The 18,458-nt window shown below is 47.1% G+C and overlaps 1 protein-coding gene and 1 pseudogene across 5 annotated transcripts in view; one reads left to right on the forward strand and one right to left on the reverse strand.

The window, feature by feature from the left end:
• The window catches only part of Lrch1 (leucine rich repeats and calponin homology domain containing 1), a 189,620-nt gene extending 179,104 nt beyond the window's left edge, over nt 1–10,516 (reverse strand). For all 5 annotated transcript variants that reach the window (XM_041666903.1, XM_041666887.1, XM_041666912.1 and 2 more), the window contains exon 1: nt 10,038–10,516. In XM_041666903.1, coding sequence (XP_041522837.1) covers nt 10,038–10,299 — 262 coding nt within the window. In that variant the 5' untranslated portion in view covers nt 10,300–10,516. The remainder of the gene's footprint in view (nt 1–10,037) is intronic.
• LOC121457868 lies at nt 2,365–3,014 on the forward strand (annotated as a pseudogene).
• Nucleotides 10,517–18,458: the final 7,942 nt, after the last annotated feature.

Genomic DNA, 18,458 nt, shown 5'->3' on the forward strand with positions numbered 1-18,458 from the left:
TGTAAGTGTGTACGTGTGCAGGCATGTGTGTACGTGTGCAGGCACGTGTGTACGTGTGTGCAGGCACGTGTGTACGTGTGCAGGCACGTGTGTAAGTGTGTACGTGTGCAGGTATGTGTGTAAGTGTGTACGTGTGCAGGCATGTGTGTATGTGTGTACGTGTGCAGGCACGTGTGTACGTGTGCAGGCACGTGTGTACGTGTGTGCAGGCACGTGTGTACGTGTGCAGGCACGTGTGTAAGTGTGTACGTGTGCAGGCACGTGTGTACGTGTGTGCAGGCACGTGTGTACGTGTGTGCAGGCACGTGTGTACGTGTACGTGTGCAGGCACGTGTGTACGTGTACGTGTGCAGGCACGTGTGTACGTGTGCAGGCACGTGTGTACGTGTGTGCAGGCACGTGTGTACGTGTGCAGGCACGTGTGTACGTGTATGCAGGCACGTGTGTACGTGTGTACGTGTTCAGGCACGTGTGTACGTGTGTGCTTGCACATGCAGAGGCCAGAGAACATCCCCAGGTACTATTCTGCTCCATTCCTTTTTTAAGACGTGGTCTCTGGCCCAGAACTCATCAAGCAGGCTAGCCGGGACAGCCAGAGAGCACTAGGGATCCAGCTGGCTTTGTCCCCACAGCGCTGGGATTAAGACCACCATCCTACCTGGCTTTTTCCAGCATAGGAGCTAGGAATCAAACTTGAGTCCTCACAAGTACTTTGCCTACTGAACCATCTCCCCAAAATCATCCCTTCAGGCCATGTCTGTCTCTACCCCCAAGACACACACACACACGTATGCACTCACATTCACTCACAAGCACACTCACACAAGTAATACCTGCTATACCATACTCAACCTAAGAAGACACAGCACCCATTCAATGGGACAACGTAAGATAAGCAAGGTTCACTGACGCTGGGTGACACTACTACATGACGGGTCCCAGAACACAAGACTGCTCTACTACATCAGAGGACCACATAACCAAAAAGACTACTCCGTAAGTAATGGGTTAATAGCATATAGAGCAAAGCTACATCCGGCAGCCAGGTGACTCAGATGCTGGCCAGGATGCAGTAGAACGAAGCTTCATTTCATTATGCCACTCAGAATAACATACAATGTAAAATGTATGACTTATTTCTGGAATTCTCCATTTAATATTTCTGGACAACAACTGACCACAGGTAACAAAAACCAGGGGAGCAAAGTCACTGTGAGGGAAGATTCCCATACCCAAAGAAGAAAATAATGAAGTACAAAAGCGTGAGGAAATGACACAAATATGCCTTGGAGTAACATATGATTCCACACAGAAACGCTCAAGAAGAGGCTGGTGGGGCGGGGGGGAGGGGGGGGAGCACAGCTTGCTTTGGGACTGCATGAAATATGAACTGGGCATACACAATCCCGCAGGGCAGTGAAGAGTGGGAACGCGTGGCTGATGACATGGAAAAGCAACATGCAAACAGTCTAGAAAGGCAAGGTGTAACTTTGAACTGTCACTGCTGCCGACAGAGATAAGTGAGTTAAACCAGAACTAAGCCGGACTGCAGCACCAGGTCAGGCATACACAAGCTGTATGGCACGCCATACCACACAAACACCAAAAATACGGAACACCAGACCACACAGACACCAAAAGTACGGAAGAGGATCGGTGGAGCACGTAACGTGGCAAACGCACAGTGCCCAGGGGTCTGCGGTCGAAAATCGAGGTCACGTGGGAAGCCAGAGGATCAGGAAAGGACCAGCGATGAGAAAACGTTAGAGTCCTTGGAAGGCTCCCGTCCTGTTCATCTCATCCCATGCTCTTTTTAAGGCCCATGCAGCAGAGGGAGCAAAGGAAAGTGGGAGAAAAGCCAGCCTCAAGGAAGATGCCACGATCCATCACCTATTCCCAAATGACCTAAATGCAGTCTGCTGGCTTCATGTCAAGCAAGGTCACCTGCCGCAGCCAAAATCATATCGACTGCAAAGCAATTGTTTATAATTAAAAAAAAAAAATCCAACATTGGAAAGCAGAAGCAGGGAGACCTCAACGAAAGGCCAGTCTGGACCATATATCAAGTTCAAGGCTGTAGGGAAAATTAAAGGCTGGCCAAGCTGCACAGGGAGACTCTGTCTTAAGAGGGAAAGGAAGGAAGAAACAAAGGAAGGGAAGGAGAGGGAAAGAGAGAGGGGGGAGGGAGAGAGGAAGGTAGGGGAAGAGGAAGAGAGGGAGGAAACAACTTCTGATTTGATTTTGTCTTTGCCCCATCCCCCACCCCCCGGGACTATACTCTCCTTATTTAGCCAGTATAGGAGAATACAACCAAGGCAACTGTGAACACACAGAATTCGTATCAAAAATACATCTCCTGGAGACCTCGAGGTCCTCGTTGCTCGTGGGTCGGGTCCTCGCGCTGTGCGGGGATGCGATCTGGAGCAATGGCGCTCGCCGTTCGAGTTGTGTATTGTGGAGCTTGAGGCTACAAGCCCAAGTATCTCCAGCTCAAGGAGAAGCTAGAACATGAGTTCCCCGGATGCCTGGACATTTGTGGCGAGGGGACTCCCCAGGTCACCGGGTTCTTTGAAGTGACAGTAGCAGGGAAATTGGTTCACTCCAAGAAGAGAGGTGATGGCTACGTGGATACAGAAAGCAAGTTTCGGAAACTGGTAGCCGCCATCAAAGCTGCCCTGGCTCAGTGCCAGTGAGACCTGGAGGCAGGGTCCTGAGACCTCCTGGCAGCCGCCTTATGACAGGAAGGACTGAAATGTCTCAAAGACCTGTGGTCCTTCTTCGATGCTCCTGCGGCCACCAAGTCAGGCCAGAGATCGCCTCTGTGAGGGGGTGTGCCTCCCCAGAATCCACCTGTGCACACACCCTGCCCTGCCCTTCTGCCCCCTTCCTCACCTCTCCCTGAATTCCTCCGTGTCTTCCACCTACCCTTTTGCCTTGGTTTCCCTTCTGCAGCTCAGCTGCCAAATGTTCCCAGTTGAATAAAAGCTGGATGAGGCAAAAAAAAAAAAAAAAAATACATCTCCTGGCTCAGTTGTCAAGACCGCTTGTTCTTGCAGAAGCCTTAGATTCATTTCCACATGGTGTCCCACAACCATCTCTATCTACAGTTCTAACTAAGGCATCCGACCCCCTCTTCTGACCTCCATGGGCACCAGGCACACACACGGTACACAAATATACAGGCAGGAAAAACATTTATATGCATAAGGCATATAAAAAATAAAACGCATTTCCCTTCTTTTCCAATCCCAGAATACGCAAGAGCAGTCTAACTCTCCCCTCACCTTTCTGCTCAGGTAAACAGTCTCATGGTCTTTTCAGTTACTTCATGGTTTAAAATGCATCATTTCTTCCTACAGTGTATGGAAGAGGGAAACAACACAAGCATGCCTCACCCTCCCTTCTACTCTGACAGAACCAGTTTTCCTAAACCAAGTCTAACTTAGAATTCCAACTTCTTTTTTCCCTTTTCTTTCTTGAAATCTGTTATTGTTTGTTCTATTCTGTTCTCATCGCTTTTAATAATTATAAATAAAAAAAAACCTATCATAGCAAAGTCCGGCACAAATAGAAACTTTGGAACTGGAGCGAAGGCTCTGTCAGTAAAGTACATGGCATGCAACCTTGGGGACCTGAATTCAGATCCCCAGCACCCCCATTTAGGCCCTGCGGAGGTTGGGGGGGGGGGAGTCAGAAACAGGCAGATCCCTACAGCCAGGGGCTGAGCTCAGACTAGGGAAGAGACCTTTCTCAAAAGGTGAGAGCTACAAAAGAAACAGGACATCCTCCATCTCTGGCACATGCATGCACATAGTCAAATACGCAGGAACACAAGTGTGTACATACACCATGCATGCACATAGTCAAATACGCAGGAACACACGTGTGTACATACACACACAAACAGCTTTCACGGAACACAACAGGAGCAACTGACAGGAAGGAGCTGGGCTCCCCAAGAGCTGTACCACCTTGCCAATAAACAACTCAGCTATGGGAATATAGTCCGGTTTTATGGCTACAAACTTAAACTTCTATTGTTTTTGGTATTGTTTTTCAGACAGGGCCTTGTTCCAGAACCCAGGCTGGCCTCAACCCCTGATAGCAGGTGTGTGAGACCAGTGAGCTATTAACAATTTCATAATACATTGTAACTTTATAACTTGACCACTGCAGTTAACACCAAAGCACGAGGGAGTCAACAACAGAGACAGAAACAGGAAGTAAACACTGCTCAGTATCTAGGGGTTTTATATATAAGACTGGCAATGTATTGGAACACAGGAGGGGGGCACAGAAAAGCTCACTTAAAAAGGGGGAGATTTTGGTTTGATCAAGCAATGGCCAAGATGAGCAAAGCAGAGGAGTCTCAGCAAAGCTAGGAACTGACTCCAAGAGTCAGGCTATCTATGTAGCCTTTAATACTGATGGCACAGAGTCACTAACCAATACAGTAAAAAAGCAAATATTCTTCGTCAACGCTTGAAATAAAAAGTTGTCAGTGGTTGGACGGGAGGCAAATCTGGGCCTATAATGAACCATTAAAGATGTTACCAGGACTCACGAAACCTCTAACAGACTCCGTTCAAAGACCAAGATTAACAGCTGTGGGCTATTCTTTGATGATGAACTGGTGTCTTGGCCTATACTTGTATGTTACTATTTCGGAAGCATGTATATGCTACCGGCTCTTCAATAAAGCAGTCTAACACGCGTGTTGGTAGTGACCCTTGGGCCGCACCGCACCACGGGGACGAGCACATCTGGACGTGATTCACATCCCCCGTGCATACTGAATCACAGTGCATTAAAAGCTTTAGGAGCAGAAGTCCTCTGTGCCCTGGCAAGGAAGGAATTAATCAGCAGCAGAAGAGAATGGGAATGGGAAGGAAAGGGACACCGCCAGTGGTTCCTGAATGGATGGGTATACAAACAACGAACAAACGCTCCACATAAGCACAGGGCAACGGTGAACAGAACACGGACAATTTAACAGTCGCTATGCCACCAGCCAATCAACCCTAATTAAATACAGGGAAATCGCACACACAAAGTCATGGAAAGAGAAGGGGGACTCATTTGCAAGGAGGGGTTCGGCCAGAGCGGCAGAGCAAAGGAGAAAGCAATGGGGTGAACATGATCTAAATAGATTATATACATGTAAAAAAAATCTCTAAAAATTAATAAAAATTGTCAAGTGTCATCAATAAGCAGTAAATCAATTCAATAGCAGAAAAAAATCAATACCTAGATATATTCATGAAAAAATACAAGTGTTTTTGTTTGTTTTTGTTCCTGATGTTTTCAAGACAGGGTTTCTCTGTGTAACAGTCCTGGCTGCCGTAGAACTCACTCTGTAGACTAGGCCGGCCTCAAACTCACAGAGATCCACCTGCCTCTGCCTCCTGAGTGCTGGGATTAAAAGGGTGCGCCACCACACGTGTCTTAAGAAACAAGTTTTAAGAGAAAGGCCTGGTGGCACACGCTTGAAAGAAAAAGAAAACGTGATTTCAAAGGCTTCACTATATTTAACACTGAAAAATCTTCACGACCAAAATTATGGAACACAGCATGATATGATATCAAAACCAGATTTCATTTCAAGCCCTGTAGGGATTCCAATGTCTAAAATATGCTCATATCCAAGGACTCTGTGCCTACAGGATGGGTGTGGGGTAGAGGAAGTCAGCCTGTAGCAGATAAGCCTGCCCCCAGGTCTTGAATCCTCTGACACTGAAGAGAGCTAGGGTCAGACAGGGGCGAATGACAGTCCCACCAGCTGACAAAACCCAGGCCTCAGAGGTTTCCCAGAGTCCTCAAACAACACCAAATAAAAACTCCATGAGCTGACTCCCACTGTCAGGCAGGAGTGGGGTGAGAGGAGATGACCAGGGGACAGGCCTCAACACCCTCTCTTCCGTTAATGACAGGTTCTCCCTCCCCGTTCTAGATTCCTCTTTCCAACCACAGGATGTTCATGGGCAGGCACGTCCACCCACATCCATCCTGCACACCCTGAAGGGCATCCTACCTCTGCTGCCGAACCCTTCCCTAATCTCTGAAGGCTGCACATGGTGCCTGGCGCTATCTGGACACTCACTTCGCCTGTGTGGTTTCCTGCAACTCCTACCTTGCTTTTCACACCTTACACTTCGCGACTCCACTCCCCAATCAAACACAAAATTACACACTGGGGGAGGGGGGAGATGCAGGGGTTGGGAGTAGCACAATGCCAGAGCACTTGCCTAGAACGTTCCAGGTCCTGAACCATTCAGCCTATTGTCTCACACGTGCCCACAGGGCTCTTCCACCCAGTGAAAGCCCAAGCCCTTTGAACTTTCAGTTTTGAGACAGGCAAACTGGATCCGCTGAAACTGTGATCCGCCTGGCTCGGTCCTGAGTAGCTGGGGCAGGCCAGTCCCATCAGCCCCAGCCTTTGTGAGTATTTACGTGGCTGGACAGACCAGCTCTTCATCTCTCATTTGATCTTGGGAAGTGAAACACCGAAAATGATGAACTCTGCCACTCAGTCACAATATACCAACCTTTTTATTCTTTCAAGGTATGGTCTTATGTAGGGTCAATGGATGACCCTAAACTCCTGATCTTCCTCCACCCCTCAAGTGCTAGGATTACAGGCACGTGCCACCCAGGCCTGGCTAAACAATACCAGTTTTCAAGGAGTGTTTCCAAAGTCTTGTGTGAGGGAGGGTTTTCTTTTTACTTCCTAGAGGCTCAGGCAGCCAGTCGCTTTTAAATTTCTTTTCTTTTCAATCTACTTTATGTCAGTCATAAGTGCAAACTTTTGGAAATCTCCATCTGAACTGATGTTATGTGATGAACCAATGCTAGAGGAACGGGGGTGCTTCGCTGACATGGGCTTCTTATGAGGTCCAATTCTGTGCTTCCGTTATGTGACCGGTCATTATGTGCTCTTGTCATGAGCAACCTCCAGCCCGTGCGAATCAGCCTGTGTGTTTAGAAAACAAAGACACTGCACGCATCCAAAAACCCCTCTTACTCATCTTGCAAGATAAACCATTTTTTTGTTTTGTTTTCTTTATCTCCCAATCCCTTCCTTAAACCAGAGTGGAAGCTTCATAGGAATGAGAGAAGAGATGAACGTTTATGGAGTGAACCTCCAAGGAGCCTAGCAAACTCTAGCCCTATTCTCTATGAACCTCTGCCTAACAGGAGCCTTCAGAACACAAACACTAGGGAGGAGCCATCTGGATTCAAATCACTGGTCCATGTCTCAGAAGGGGTAGGAACCTGAGCAATATTGCCTGGTTTCTCTCCAGGTCAATCTCTCCACCTCGAAATGAGACTCCATGTGCTTCTGATACCAAGTATTTCACAGTTAACCACATAGGTACCATGCCCACGCCAGTTCTAATCTGGGCAGGACAGGAACACCTGTGCCACTGTCCCCCATCCCCCTTCTTGCCAAACCTACTGAAAGACTTCCTGCCATCGCACAACAAACCTCATTTTGAGTGAAATTCAAGTAAATAAGCAGCCTCAAAGTGAGAGCAAGAGGGGTTTTTGTCTTCGTTTTGTTTTGTTCGTGTTAGCGAAGTGCGTGCATTCAGGTGACAAGGGCCTAGACTTCTACTGCGCAGTTCAGGGTCTCTAGTCTCCGAGTCTGCATCTCTCTACTCAGAGTTGTATTGCCCAAGCATGCAGTCCTGCCTGCAGAGGCGACTGCTGGAAAAGCTACATTTTACAGGACAATACATTAACTTAACAGGGAGAGGGCAGCTTTCTCTACTTCCCACTACCAAGGAAAATTGATGAAAAGGTTTTAGAGATCCTCATATGCCATCCTTAGATAGTCAGCTGGAGCCCAGGAGAAACCACTAGCTGCATGGAATCTGTTATTGCCAAAAGTTCATCAACTCGCTGAACCCCTTCCGTGTAGGAAATGTCAGCACCACCCACGAATGTCTTTATTTTGCTTTGCTGCTCTCACACGAATAATGCTCAATTAAATATATTCTTTGGGGGGTGTGGGGGTGTGGAGGCATGAGGAATGAGTCAAGGGCTTCACCCTGTAACCTAGGCAGGCCTGGAATTCACTGTTAAGTCCAGACTGACCTCCAGATCGTGGGATCACAGGGTGGAGTCCCCAGGTCTAATCTAAGCATTTCTAAAGAACAGAGAATATGTGTGTTTACACTCAGCATTTGACCTGAGTCAAAGAAAACAATCCTTAACACATGTGAGTATTACATTTTACAATTGACTCTTCACTACTATTTTTTTCTTCGTTATATTGCCTCAAGTGCCTGCAAACTTAGCTGCCACCCTTTCTGCCTCTTCTGCCCCCGAGATAATAGTGTTTTAGGCTGCGGAATTAACATGAAGCCTCTTAATTTTAACTAGTTAGGACTCTGATGGGGTATTAAATATATGTGAAGCTCCTAATTAAACACCTGCAAACCCCAGACCGTACAGAACCAGAAGAAACCAGAGAGGACCTTTTACAAGCACTGACCACTCATACAGACTGTAACTGAAAGATGTATCCCCCACCTTACCCCCCCCGGACTTTTGCACTGGTTTTATCAAAGAAATGCAAGCACAGCGTATATGGCAACTTTACCCCCACTTCAGGAGTAAGCATCAGCAATACTAAAGCGTCGAAACAACTCTCAGCCTGCAACGGAGCTGCACAAACATGTGTTGATACTGGTCCTGCTGGCTCCACTTTCTGCAGTACACAACCATTTTTTTTTTAAGGCTAATGATTCAGGCGACTTTTAAGAATAACTTCTACTTGAGAAGCTGTAACTATGAGGTCCTATCAAGAATCTCTCCAGCTGTTGAGAACTAAGTTCTGGAATTTCCCCTCTGCTTGCCCATTCCTGACAATCCTGAAGTCCAAATATCACCGTTTAATGACCCCAGAGGAGTGCTTCTGGCCTCCAATGAACTCAGAACTCCATCTAAATCTTCAGTAGGCCTTCTGATAAATGTTTATGGCATTAACGAGAAACCTAGCCTCCGAAAGGCGCAGCTGGCCTCCCGGGCCCCCCGGCCCCGCCCCCTAGTCTTCCTTTATAAGAGGAAGCTGAAAGATCCTGATAGGAGAGTCAAGAATTCAAAACCCTAGAGACCTGATGCACTTCGGAAGACGCAAAGACAGTCGTGAGGTCTAAGCAATGGCTCAAAAATGGGGCACCCACTGCCCCAAGAAACGCTAGACGCTAGCAGGGGTACAAACTGTCCCTCAGAGAACGGAACCGGATGGTCGGAAACCAAGTCAGATCTGCACGGATCCCAAGGCCCCAACCCTCTTCCACCACCCTCCTTCCTGTTTATGGATCCGCTCCCACAACTCCGACTACCAAAGGGAAAGCAGACATCTCCGAAATATGTCAACACATGACACAACTTGAAGAAGCCGGCTGCTCTTTGGCGCGAGTTACAACTTGCCGGGCTCACACTGGCGAACAGGCTCACTTTAATTACTTTCCATTTACTACGCCACGCTTCCCTTGCAGGGCCCCCGCAAAGGCCGGGTTAGTGAGAACCGGGGAGTCCCGGTGGAGGGAACCGAAATGTGTGGGCGGGAGAGCCAGACACCAGGCTCTGCTCGCACAGGCGCAGAAGCAAGGCTGGCACCGCCTCTCCGGCTGCAGCAATCCACTGTCGCGCGGCGCCGTGGCCGGGGCCAAGACACCGCGCGGAAAGGACGGGGCTGACCGAGGGCCGGCCACCTTTGTCTGGGCTTTCCCACCCACCGGGACACAGAATACTTCATGGAGAGGTCGGTGACCTGCTTCATGTTCCGGACTAGCTCGCGGTCGCCTGCTGTCTCCCACTTCCCGCGCGCCAGACACAGCTCGTAGGCGCATCCCTGAGCTCCTGCACCAGGGTCACGGGTCGACGGGCCAGACGGGCCACTGTGCCCGCTGCAATCATCGCACACGTTATCGAACCGCTCCTGCCAAGCCAGCCTAGTACCAACACTCGGGCCCGGCGGGACGGTGCGATAGTCCCGCACACGCGCGGCCAGCCCCGGCCCGTCTCACCTGCCTGAACCGTATCCGAGAGGTCGTGCCCCGGGGCTGCCGTCCGGGGAAACTCCTTCAGCTTCCTTGCGCTCAGGTTCAAGCCCCCAGAATTGGCCGCCTCTTCCAGCGCGCGCTCCAGCCCACGGTTCAAGGGCAGGTTGAAGCCCGCGCTTCCTCCAGTGCCTCCGTGGTGCTGGTGGTGCTGGTGGAGGTGCGGGTGCAGGGCGGTTACCGAGAGGGCGGGCGTGAAAGCTTGGGGTTCGCTTCCCGGCGTCGCCATCTTCTCCCGGTCCCCCGCCCCGCTCTTGCGCGGGGGTCACAGGTTTTCCCCTCAGCCCTGAGTCCCCTTTGCGCTCTCTCGCAAGCCCCGGGATGGCGGGAGGGGCGACGGGCGGCGCAGACCTAGAAGCAGCGGCTCAATTGCAAAGGTTTCCAGCCGGAGAAGCCGAGGGCTGCGGCGCGGCGGCGGCGGCGCGCGCGCGTGTGTCTGCTCAAGCTCGCGCCCGCGCCCTTGCCCGCGCCCCCGCCCGCCGCCCCTCCTCCGCAGCTTCTGCGCGCTCCTCCCCCGACGCTGGCTGGAACTGGATGCGCGTTCCTGGGGACTTTCACTCTGGCCCCTTCGGATTTACGTGTGCGACTCAGGGTTTTTATTATTATTATTATTATTATTATTATTATTTTGTTTTTGTTTTTTTAAGCCATTTGGGAAAACCGGGGCGAGACGAGAGATGCGATTTGAAATATAAGGTGACAGGGAGGAAGAGTAATTCAGGATGATTGACCCAGAGTTCCCCCCACAGGGCAGTTTTTACACTGTGGGTTTACCCTCACTGACGCCCCCTGGCATTTAGGTACTTACCACACAAATTCTCTGAATCCAGGAAGTCTGTGAATGGAAAAACTGCTTCCTTCAATTGACAGAGGAAGTTAAGAAACGAGCGCAATCACCCCTACAAAAGTGGGAGGGAACTTGAACTCGCAGCCCACAGTCACTAAGTTTTGAACCTTTACTGCAGACCACAGGGACCAGACTTAAATGCTAATAGACAAATCTAAAGGAAGGACTTTGAGAAAGGATGAGTTTTTTGATAAAATACATTGTTTTGTCATATGAGGGAGAACACTGAGCCCCAAATAAGATAGTGGTACCCAAAGAGTTAGAAAGCCAAAGACCTAATAGGCCAAAAGGTCACATCTTAAACCCAAGCCTAGATGCTATGAGATTTTCAATGCGCACCTTCTCCTTGTCCATATGGGACACAGGAACTGACATGTCTGCTAGCAAACGTTCTGCCATGGGTGACCTACAGTGGGCACCGAGCCAGGGTTTGCCCCACGTGGAAGGGCCAGAGGCACCTAAAGGCCACCCAGCTGAAGGACTGATAATGCCCCATTCCCTTCCCACACCTTGAGAGCCAATTTCCTGGGACTGCACCAAAGACTTGGCTTGGGGAAATGAGGCTGGGGCGACTTGTGGACGTGATACAACTTTATCATACATACAGTAATGCGACCTGTGATAGTGTAGGCAGCAGACTAGTGGAACTAGTGATGTCATCGACTCAGCACTAAAAGTATGACGTGATCTATGTCACTTGCACGGACTTCACGAAAGGACTACCCTTAATTCCTGAGATTCCAGGCTGAGAGCAAATCATACTTTTTGCCGGAAGAAACAGGCGCCACCTACTGGTGCGCTCGCCATCCTCCTGTCTCTGGCTCCTCTCCCTGCAGTCGCTCAAAGCTTCTAAAACTAGGCATCAAGCTTAGTTTCTTCACTGTTCTGTGGGCTGTCTCTTTGCTCTGTTTCTTCCTTTGTGGTGTAGACGCATTTGAATTTCATTCAATCTTGCTTGTCAGTTCGTACCCTAATTTCCCGTGGGCTTAAGGGCTCTTTTCAGAAAATCCTTCCCTATTCCTCTATCATGAAGGGGTTTTCCTGTTTTCCTCTGACAGTGTAAGAGGTCTGTGTATCTTACATTTAGGGCTTTGCTACATTTTGAATTGATTTGGGGGTAGGGTGAAAGACAGAGATCAAGTCTAATTCTTCCACGTGTAGATTCCAGTTTTCCCAGCACCAAGAGCTGGAGGCCATCTTTTCTCCAGCGTGTGCTCCAGTGGGACAGCTGTAGCTGCTGGGGCATGGATTCGTTTCTGAGACTTCTGTGCCTTTGATTTACATCTTTTTGTGGCAACACCAGGCTGTTTTTCTTCCTGTGGTTCTGTGGTACTTAGAATCATGTATTGTGATGCCTCCTGCATTACCTTTTTATTTAGGATTGCTTTGACTACCCAGCATCTTTTGAAATTTAGGTTGTTGATGGCTAGGATCTTAAAAGAATGCCAAAAATTAAAACACCCAAGAAACCAATCCAATCAACAAGTGGGCAAACAGACAGACACTTCTCAGAAGGTAAAGTACAAACTTACTTTCTGTTACTGTGATAAACACCGTGATGAAAAGCAGCTTAGGAAGAAAACATGTATTTCAATTTACAGCTTCCGCATCATGAAGAGAGGTCAGAGCAGGAATCAAAAGGCAGGAGCTGATGCAGAGGCCATGGAGGAGTGCTGCTTACTGGCTTGCTTCTCATGCTTTTGTATATAACCCAAGACCACCTGCCCGGGCATGGCACTGACTGCCAGGCTGGGCCCTCCTACATCAGTCATCAATCAAGAAAAATGCCCCCACAGACTTACCTACAAGCCAGTCTGATGGAGGTATTTCTTCAATTGAGGTTCCCTTCTACCAAATGACCCTAGCTTGTGTCAGGTTGACCAAAAAACAAAAACAAACAAACAAAAAACCTAACCAGCACATACACTGATAAAAGGGTCCAAAGAGCTTTGAAATTACTTCAAATAAATGAAAATGTATTTACACTTGCCCACTCTTCCCACATTCCCTGGTCCTCAGTAGCCCCTTACCTAAAATTGAGGAGGGGGTGGAGACTGTTTTCCCCAACAGATGACAAACCCAGTGCAGAACAAGAATTGTGGGAATGCACCCAGCACACAGGACATCAACAACAAGCGAAAAACAATCCTTTCTTAAGGGAAACAAAGACCACGAGTCTCTGCTTCGCTGGGAATAAATCCTCAAGTCCTCCTGACACGCTGACCTGGTTTTTGCAGTCTCTTAGACCCTTGTGCAGATTTCTGACTGGCAAGCTCACCAAGATCCGTGCTAAGTCCTCAAAGCCTTCTCTCTGTCTTCTGCCTATGATGACTGCACGGGGCATCGTAACATGTAGCTCTCTGCTGGTACATCTCTAAAGTTTTAAGCGATTTTTCTGCACAAAGGAGCTTTTCCTTCACATTGAGGGGAATACTTGACTCTTCAAACTAATCAGTGAATGACTTCTAAAAAATTGGTAAATGTAACCAGTCTTTCCAGGTGGCCGTTAGCTGTTTCACTGTTTCCTCAAAAGCATGGGCTTGTCTCTTTTGTTCAGTTCCCTGTTTGTTTCTTCAGAAAGCAGAGTGAGCCCTCTCCTTTCTTCCTCCTGTGTCTGCACATATAATAGTTTATTAGGATTGGCTGTGTTATTTCATCTGGCCATTGGTGTTTTATTGGTTAAAAAAAAAAGAAAAAGAAAGAAATGTATGCCCTGGCAATGCTGAAGCGTGCATGGGCAGCCTATATATGACTGACCAGGTCTCTCCCTCAAGAGGGCACCAGATCTCATTACAGATGGCTGTGTGCCTCCATGTGGTTGCTGGGAATTGAACTCAGGACCTTCGGAAGAGCATGCAGTGAGTGCTCTCACCCGTTGAACCATCTCTCCAGCCCCAGTCACTGGTAAACGGACTCACAGAAATGTTCTAGAGCACCCAGAGCATCCTGAGTTCAAACTCGGGCTCTGCTGTTCCATGGTTTCCCCTTTGGCTTCTATGAACTGTCTATAGTAAACAGCAGGCCTTCTCTATTCCCAAATGTGGCATCCCCCAGTCCTGCATCTCCCTCATTATTTAACTAACCATGAACTAAAAACATTCATTAAAAAAAAAAAAGTCTATCAAACATGTACAGATTTTTCCCCCAAACAGCATACTATGGGGAACTAGCATACATTGAATTAGGTATTACAGGGGATCTAGAGAGAACTTAAGGTATGTGGGGGACCAAAGGACTGCAGCATCTTCAGGGCTCGTTATCCACAGGAAGGTCCTACACCCTTTATTTGGAACCACTTTATTTATAATATTTTGTCTATTGAAAATCACCAAGAATCCTCTCTGGGTGGAAACCCAAAGTCACGTCTGTGCTTCCTGATTCCCTCTGCACGAAGGTAAGTGGACAAAAGGAAGCCTGACACCAGATCCAGCCACCCATGGCCGACAAGTCCTGTCATCTCTGTCCCGATTGGAAATTCAATCAGAAACACATGGAGACCACAATCAAATAAGAACAGGCATTTGACCCCAAGGTCAGCAGAATCCGGCCTTATTTACATTGATTTACTTCGGTGTTCTCTAACCGTTCTGCCTTTGTTTCTTCTTTTCTAGAAAAAGGAAAAAAAAGTATAGTCCCTGATGAACACCGCCCTTTTCTGGACACTCCCGTCACATGCCCTCAGCACTGAAGTTTTCTCTCTGTAATATGTCTGTGAATATTTGTCAGTAAATATCTGTAAGTGATCAGCGCATGTTGTATTCATTAGCTTTCAAGAGCAGGAATTGGGCCTTTTTCTTCCAGCGCCTGGATGAGTCAATAAATCATGTTGTCTGACTGAGATCTTCAGAGGTCTGCAGCGCAGCTAAAATGATCAACAGGGATTTCTCCGAAGAGTCCAAATATTACTCTCTTGGACATGTTTCAGACACTTTTCTAGTATTCCAGAACACTAGTCTATGAATCAGTGAGTGACAAAATGATGCTAATAAAATGAGAAAAATTACGACAAGTTTGGTAAAATTTTTATATTAAAATTAGATGTACTTAATCTTAAGAATTATGTATAGTCTTGAGACTGTGCCTTTCCTACATTTTTCTGGAAGAAAAAAAACAGTGATAATTAGTTATAATGTGAATATCCCATTTTGAAAAAAAACAAAACAAAACAGAAGTAGACTGCCAACTTGAGCTCAAAGTTCTCCTCATGTTACTCGCTTATGCAATCCAAAAGGCCAAGAACTACATCAGTCTCATTTGACCCAGACTGGCCTAGAATGTATTTTCCAAATGCCAGTATTACAGATATGCCTCATGATGCTGGGCTTGCAAAAAAAAAAACAAAGCAAAACAAAACAAAAAACCACTTTGCTTTTTTTTATTTTTAATTACTTAGTTTTAGTTTTATTGAGACAATGTCTCATCGTATTTCAGGTTGGCTGGAACTCACCTTTACAAGTCCAGGGTGGCCTCTAACTTGCAATTCTCCCTGACTGTTTCAGCTTCCTGAATGTTGGGGTTGCAGATGGGTGCCACCATACCTCACTTGTACCTAGCTTTTTAAATATGCAAATATAAATGTTAGTTAATGGATTAACATTTGGCAATAGTGTACACATAATTGATTTACTTATATGCTTTACCTAATCGTTGTAGCCTATCATATAATATGGGTTTAATGTGTTATTGTTTTGTAATATGATGAGTGCAATATACTATTTAGGTGAACTGGCAGTTTGACTATAGGGAGCTGAACCTGCACGGATGGACACACTAAAGCAGCATTTCTCGGTGTGTGTTCTGTGGCTGTAGCTCTTTAGGCTGCTGGCGGACATTATTCATGAAGAGTACTATTGCTAAAAATAACAAGGGTGGAGAGTTGAGGAGACAGCTCAGTGGCAGAGCACTTACCCACATGGGAGGCCCTGGCTTCAATTCCCAGCATTACAAAGCAAGTAAGCAAACAAACAGCACTGTGTAGGCAGACACAGCAGCTCATGTTTATAATCCCAGCGTCTGGGAGATGAAGACAGAAGGATCAGGAGTTCCAAGTTAGCCTCAGCTGTATTGTGAGTTGAAGGCCAACCAAGGCTACTTGAGACCCCGTCTCTAGCAAACAAACCAAAACCTTAAGAAGTGAGTTTACGATGAACCTCTCAGAGCCTTGGGTGTGCTACTATACTTTGTGAATGTGCAAGAAGGAAAGACGGTTTCTAGGACATTTTCTTCACATATGCTTCATAAAAATTAATCTCTGCTTGCAAGACTTCTCTGCAAGTCCATCCTATGAGAACCCACAGACTAGGGCAAACCCCAGTCCCCCCCCGTCAGAACTTCATCCCAGTCCATGCTCTGAACGGCAGATGTTACTAGGCTAGTGTGTGTCAACGTGTATCACTGCAGCCTATGTCTCAGGTAGATGCTAAAAGCAGTCCAAAGCTTCTCAAGTTTAAGGTCATCTGCATCTACTAAGGCGTTGGTTTGTGTTCTTCAAAGGGAACGCTCAAGAATGGGATGTCATTGCAGGGATAGTTTCCAAATCCAAGGCTGTCATTAGAGACTAGTCAGACGCTTCCAGAGTGGCAATCTCTGCTAACTTAACAGGGTGTGTACTCCGGTTGCAATACCTTTAGGATCCTATGCCCAAGGGTGTTGACATGGCTTATATCAGACACTAGATGTCTAGAACCTCAAAGCAAGAATGGTGGCTCATGTCTATTATCTCAGTAGTCCAGGAAACTGAGGCAGGAACTGTGAGTTTGAGGCTAGCCAGGGCTACATAGTGGGTTGTATGCCAGCCTGGGCTACAAAGTAAGACCTTGTCTCAAAGTCAAAAAGAAAGAAGGAAAGGAAAAAAAATCCTAAGAACACCAGGAAACATAGGAGAAAATTTATACACTTAAACAACAATTCAGAAATTTGAGGGGCTGAGTATAAATAAACAGAGAGAGAGAGAGAGAGAAGAAAACATCTATTATTTCTCACATTTTCCCAATGCATCACTTCCAGAGAAGGCACTCCTAGAACTAGGGGATCAATTGGAACAACGATAAGATCTTTCTGCAGAAGCAAAAGAACAGAGTTACTTCTTGAAGTCAGAAGGCAGTCTAACCTTTGTTTCAGAAGCAAAATGGAGTCACTTCAGTTTCTAGCTGGTACAGAGGGAGCAAACTTAGGATGGGTGGAAATGGGATCAGGGAAATGACCTGGAAGGAGGTTCACCCCAATCAGGGTGCTCAGTATCAGACTCCTCACTGTTTCCACAGGGGCCCATTCATCTTTAGATCTGCTCATGGCTGCTAGAAATCCCAGAAAATCTACTATAAGCAAACATAGGCCCCGTGGTCTGAAGAAATCACAGCTACTACCTGGATATGTGTACAGCAGTTTCTGCTCTAGGAAAAATATCCAAGAGGCCAACAGGACTACAGTCTAACTGGGGAGGGTTCAAGATAGGGCTCCAGGCACAGGGGTGAGTTTACTCTTGATGTGCCTGTGTGGGACAGGATAGCTCCATAAGATCCACCCAGAAACCACTACCAGTGTGGCTATAGGAAAGAGAACTGGGGGCATGTTGTAAGAGGTGCAGCTGCTTTTCATCCTGCCCTGCTCCCAGCTGCCCGGCTAGCTTATACCCTAAAATAACAACCCACAAATTGTATTCATTTAAACACTGCTTGGCCCATTTTCTCTATCCTCTTCTTGACTAACTCTCACATCTTAATTAACCCATTTCTATTAATGTGTATTGCCACTTGACTGTGGCTTACCAGCATGAGTCTAGCCAGCGTCCGTCTAGGAGAGGAGAGCCATGGCGTCTGCCACACTGCCTTCTTCCTCCCAGAATTCTGTTCTGTCTACCACACCCATCTAAGGGCTGCCCTATCAAAAGGCCAAGGCAGTTTTCTTTATTCAACCAATGAAAGCAACACATAGAAAGAAGACCCTCCTACACCAGGGGCAGACAGAGAAAGGTTTCTCTTCCTTTGATGCCTTTTTTTTCTTGTCAGTTTCATCTTGGACATCTGTAGTTTTCTTTCATTATATGTAGATGAGTGTTTTGCCTGCACCTATGTGCCTGTTTCCCACAGAAGCTAAAAGAGGATATCATATCCCCTTGGATCTGGAGTTATAGACAGTTGTAAGGGACCTTATGGATGCTGGGAATTGAACCCAGGTTCTCTGGAAGAGCAACAAGCCCCTACATCTGTATCTTTTATAATAATTAATTGCACCAATTAGCTGGGGCATGATGGCACACACCTTTAATCCCAGCACACAGAAGGAAAAGATAGGTGGAGCGCTGAGTTGGAGGTTAGTCTGGTCTACAAAGTAAATTCCGGGACATGCAGTGCTACACAGTGAAACCCTGTCTCAAAGAACAAAAAAACAAAACAAAAAAATTAATGGGTGTATTACTATACAGGATGAAACAGACGTGAAGAAGCAAGCCAGAATAGTGTTACAATGAGAGGAAGTAGTTCTTGGTTAGCATGACCAAACATGAGAAGGCTAGAGGATGTGTGGAGGAGAAAAGTATTTCT

This window comes from Microtus oregoni, unplaced genomic scaffold (assembly GCF_018167655.1).
Source record: "Microtus oregoni isolate MIOR12 unplaced genomic scaffold, Mior012 000001F_ref0000356, whole genome shotgun sequence".
NCBI classification, from domain to species: domain Eukaryota; kingdom Metazoa; phylum Chordata; class Mammalia; order Rodentia; family Cricetidae; genus Microtus; species Microtus oregoni.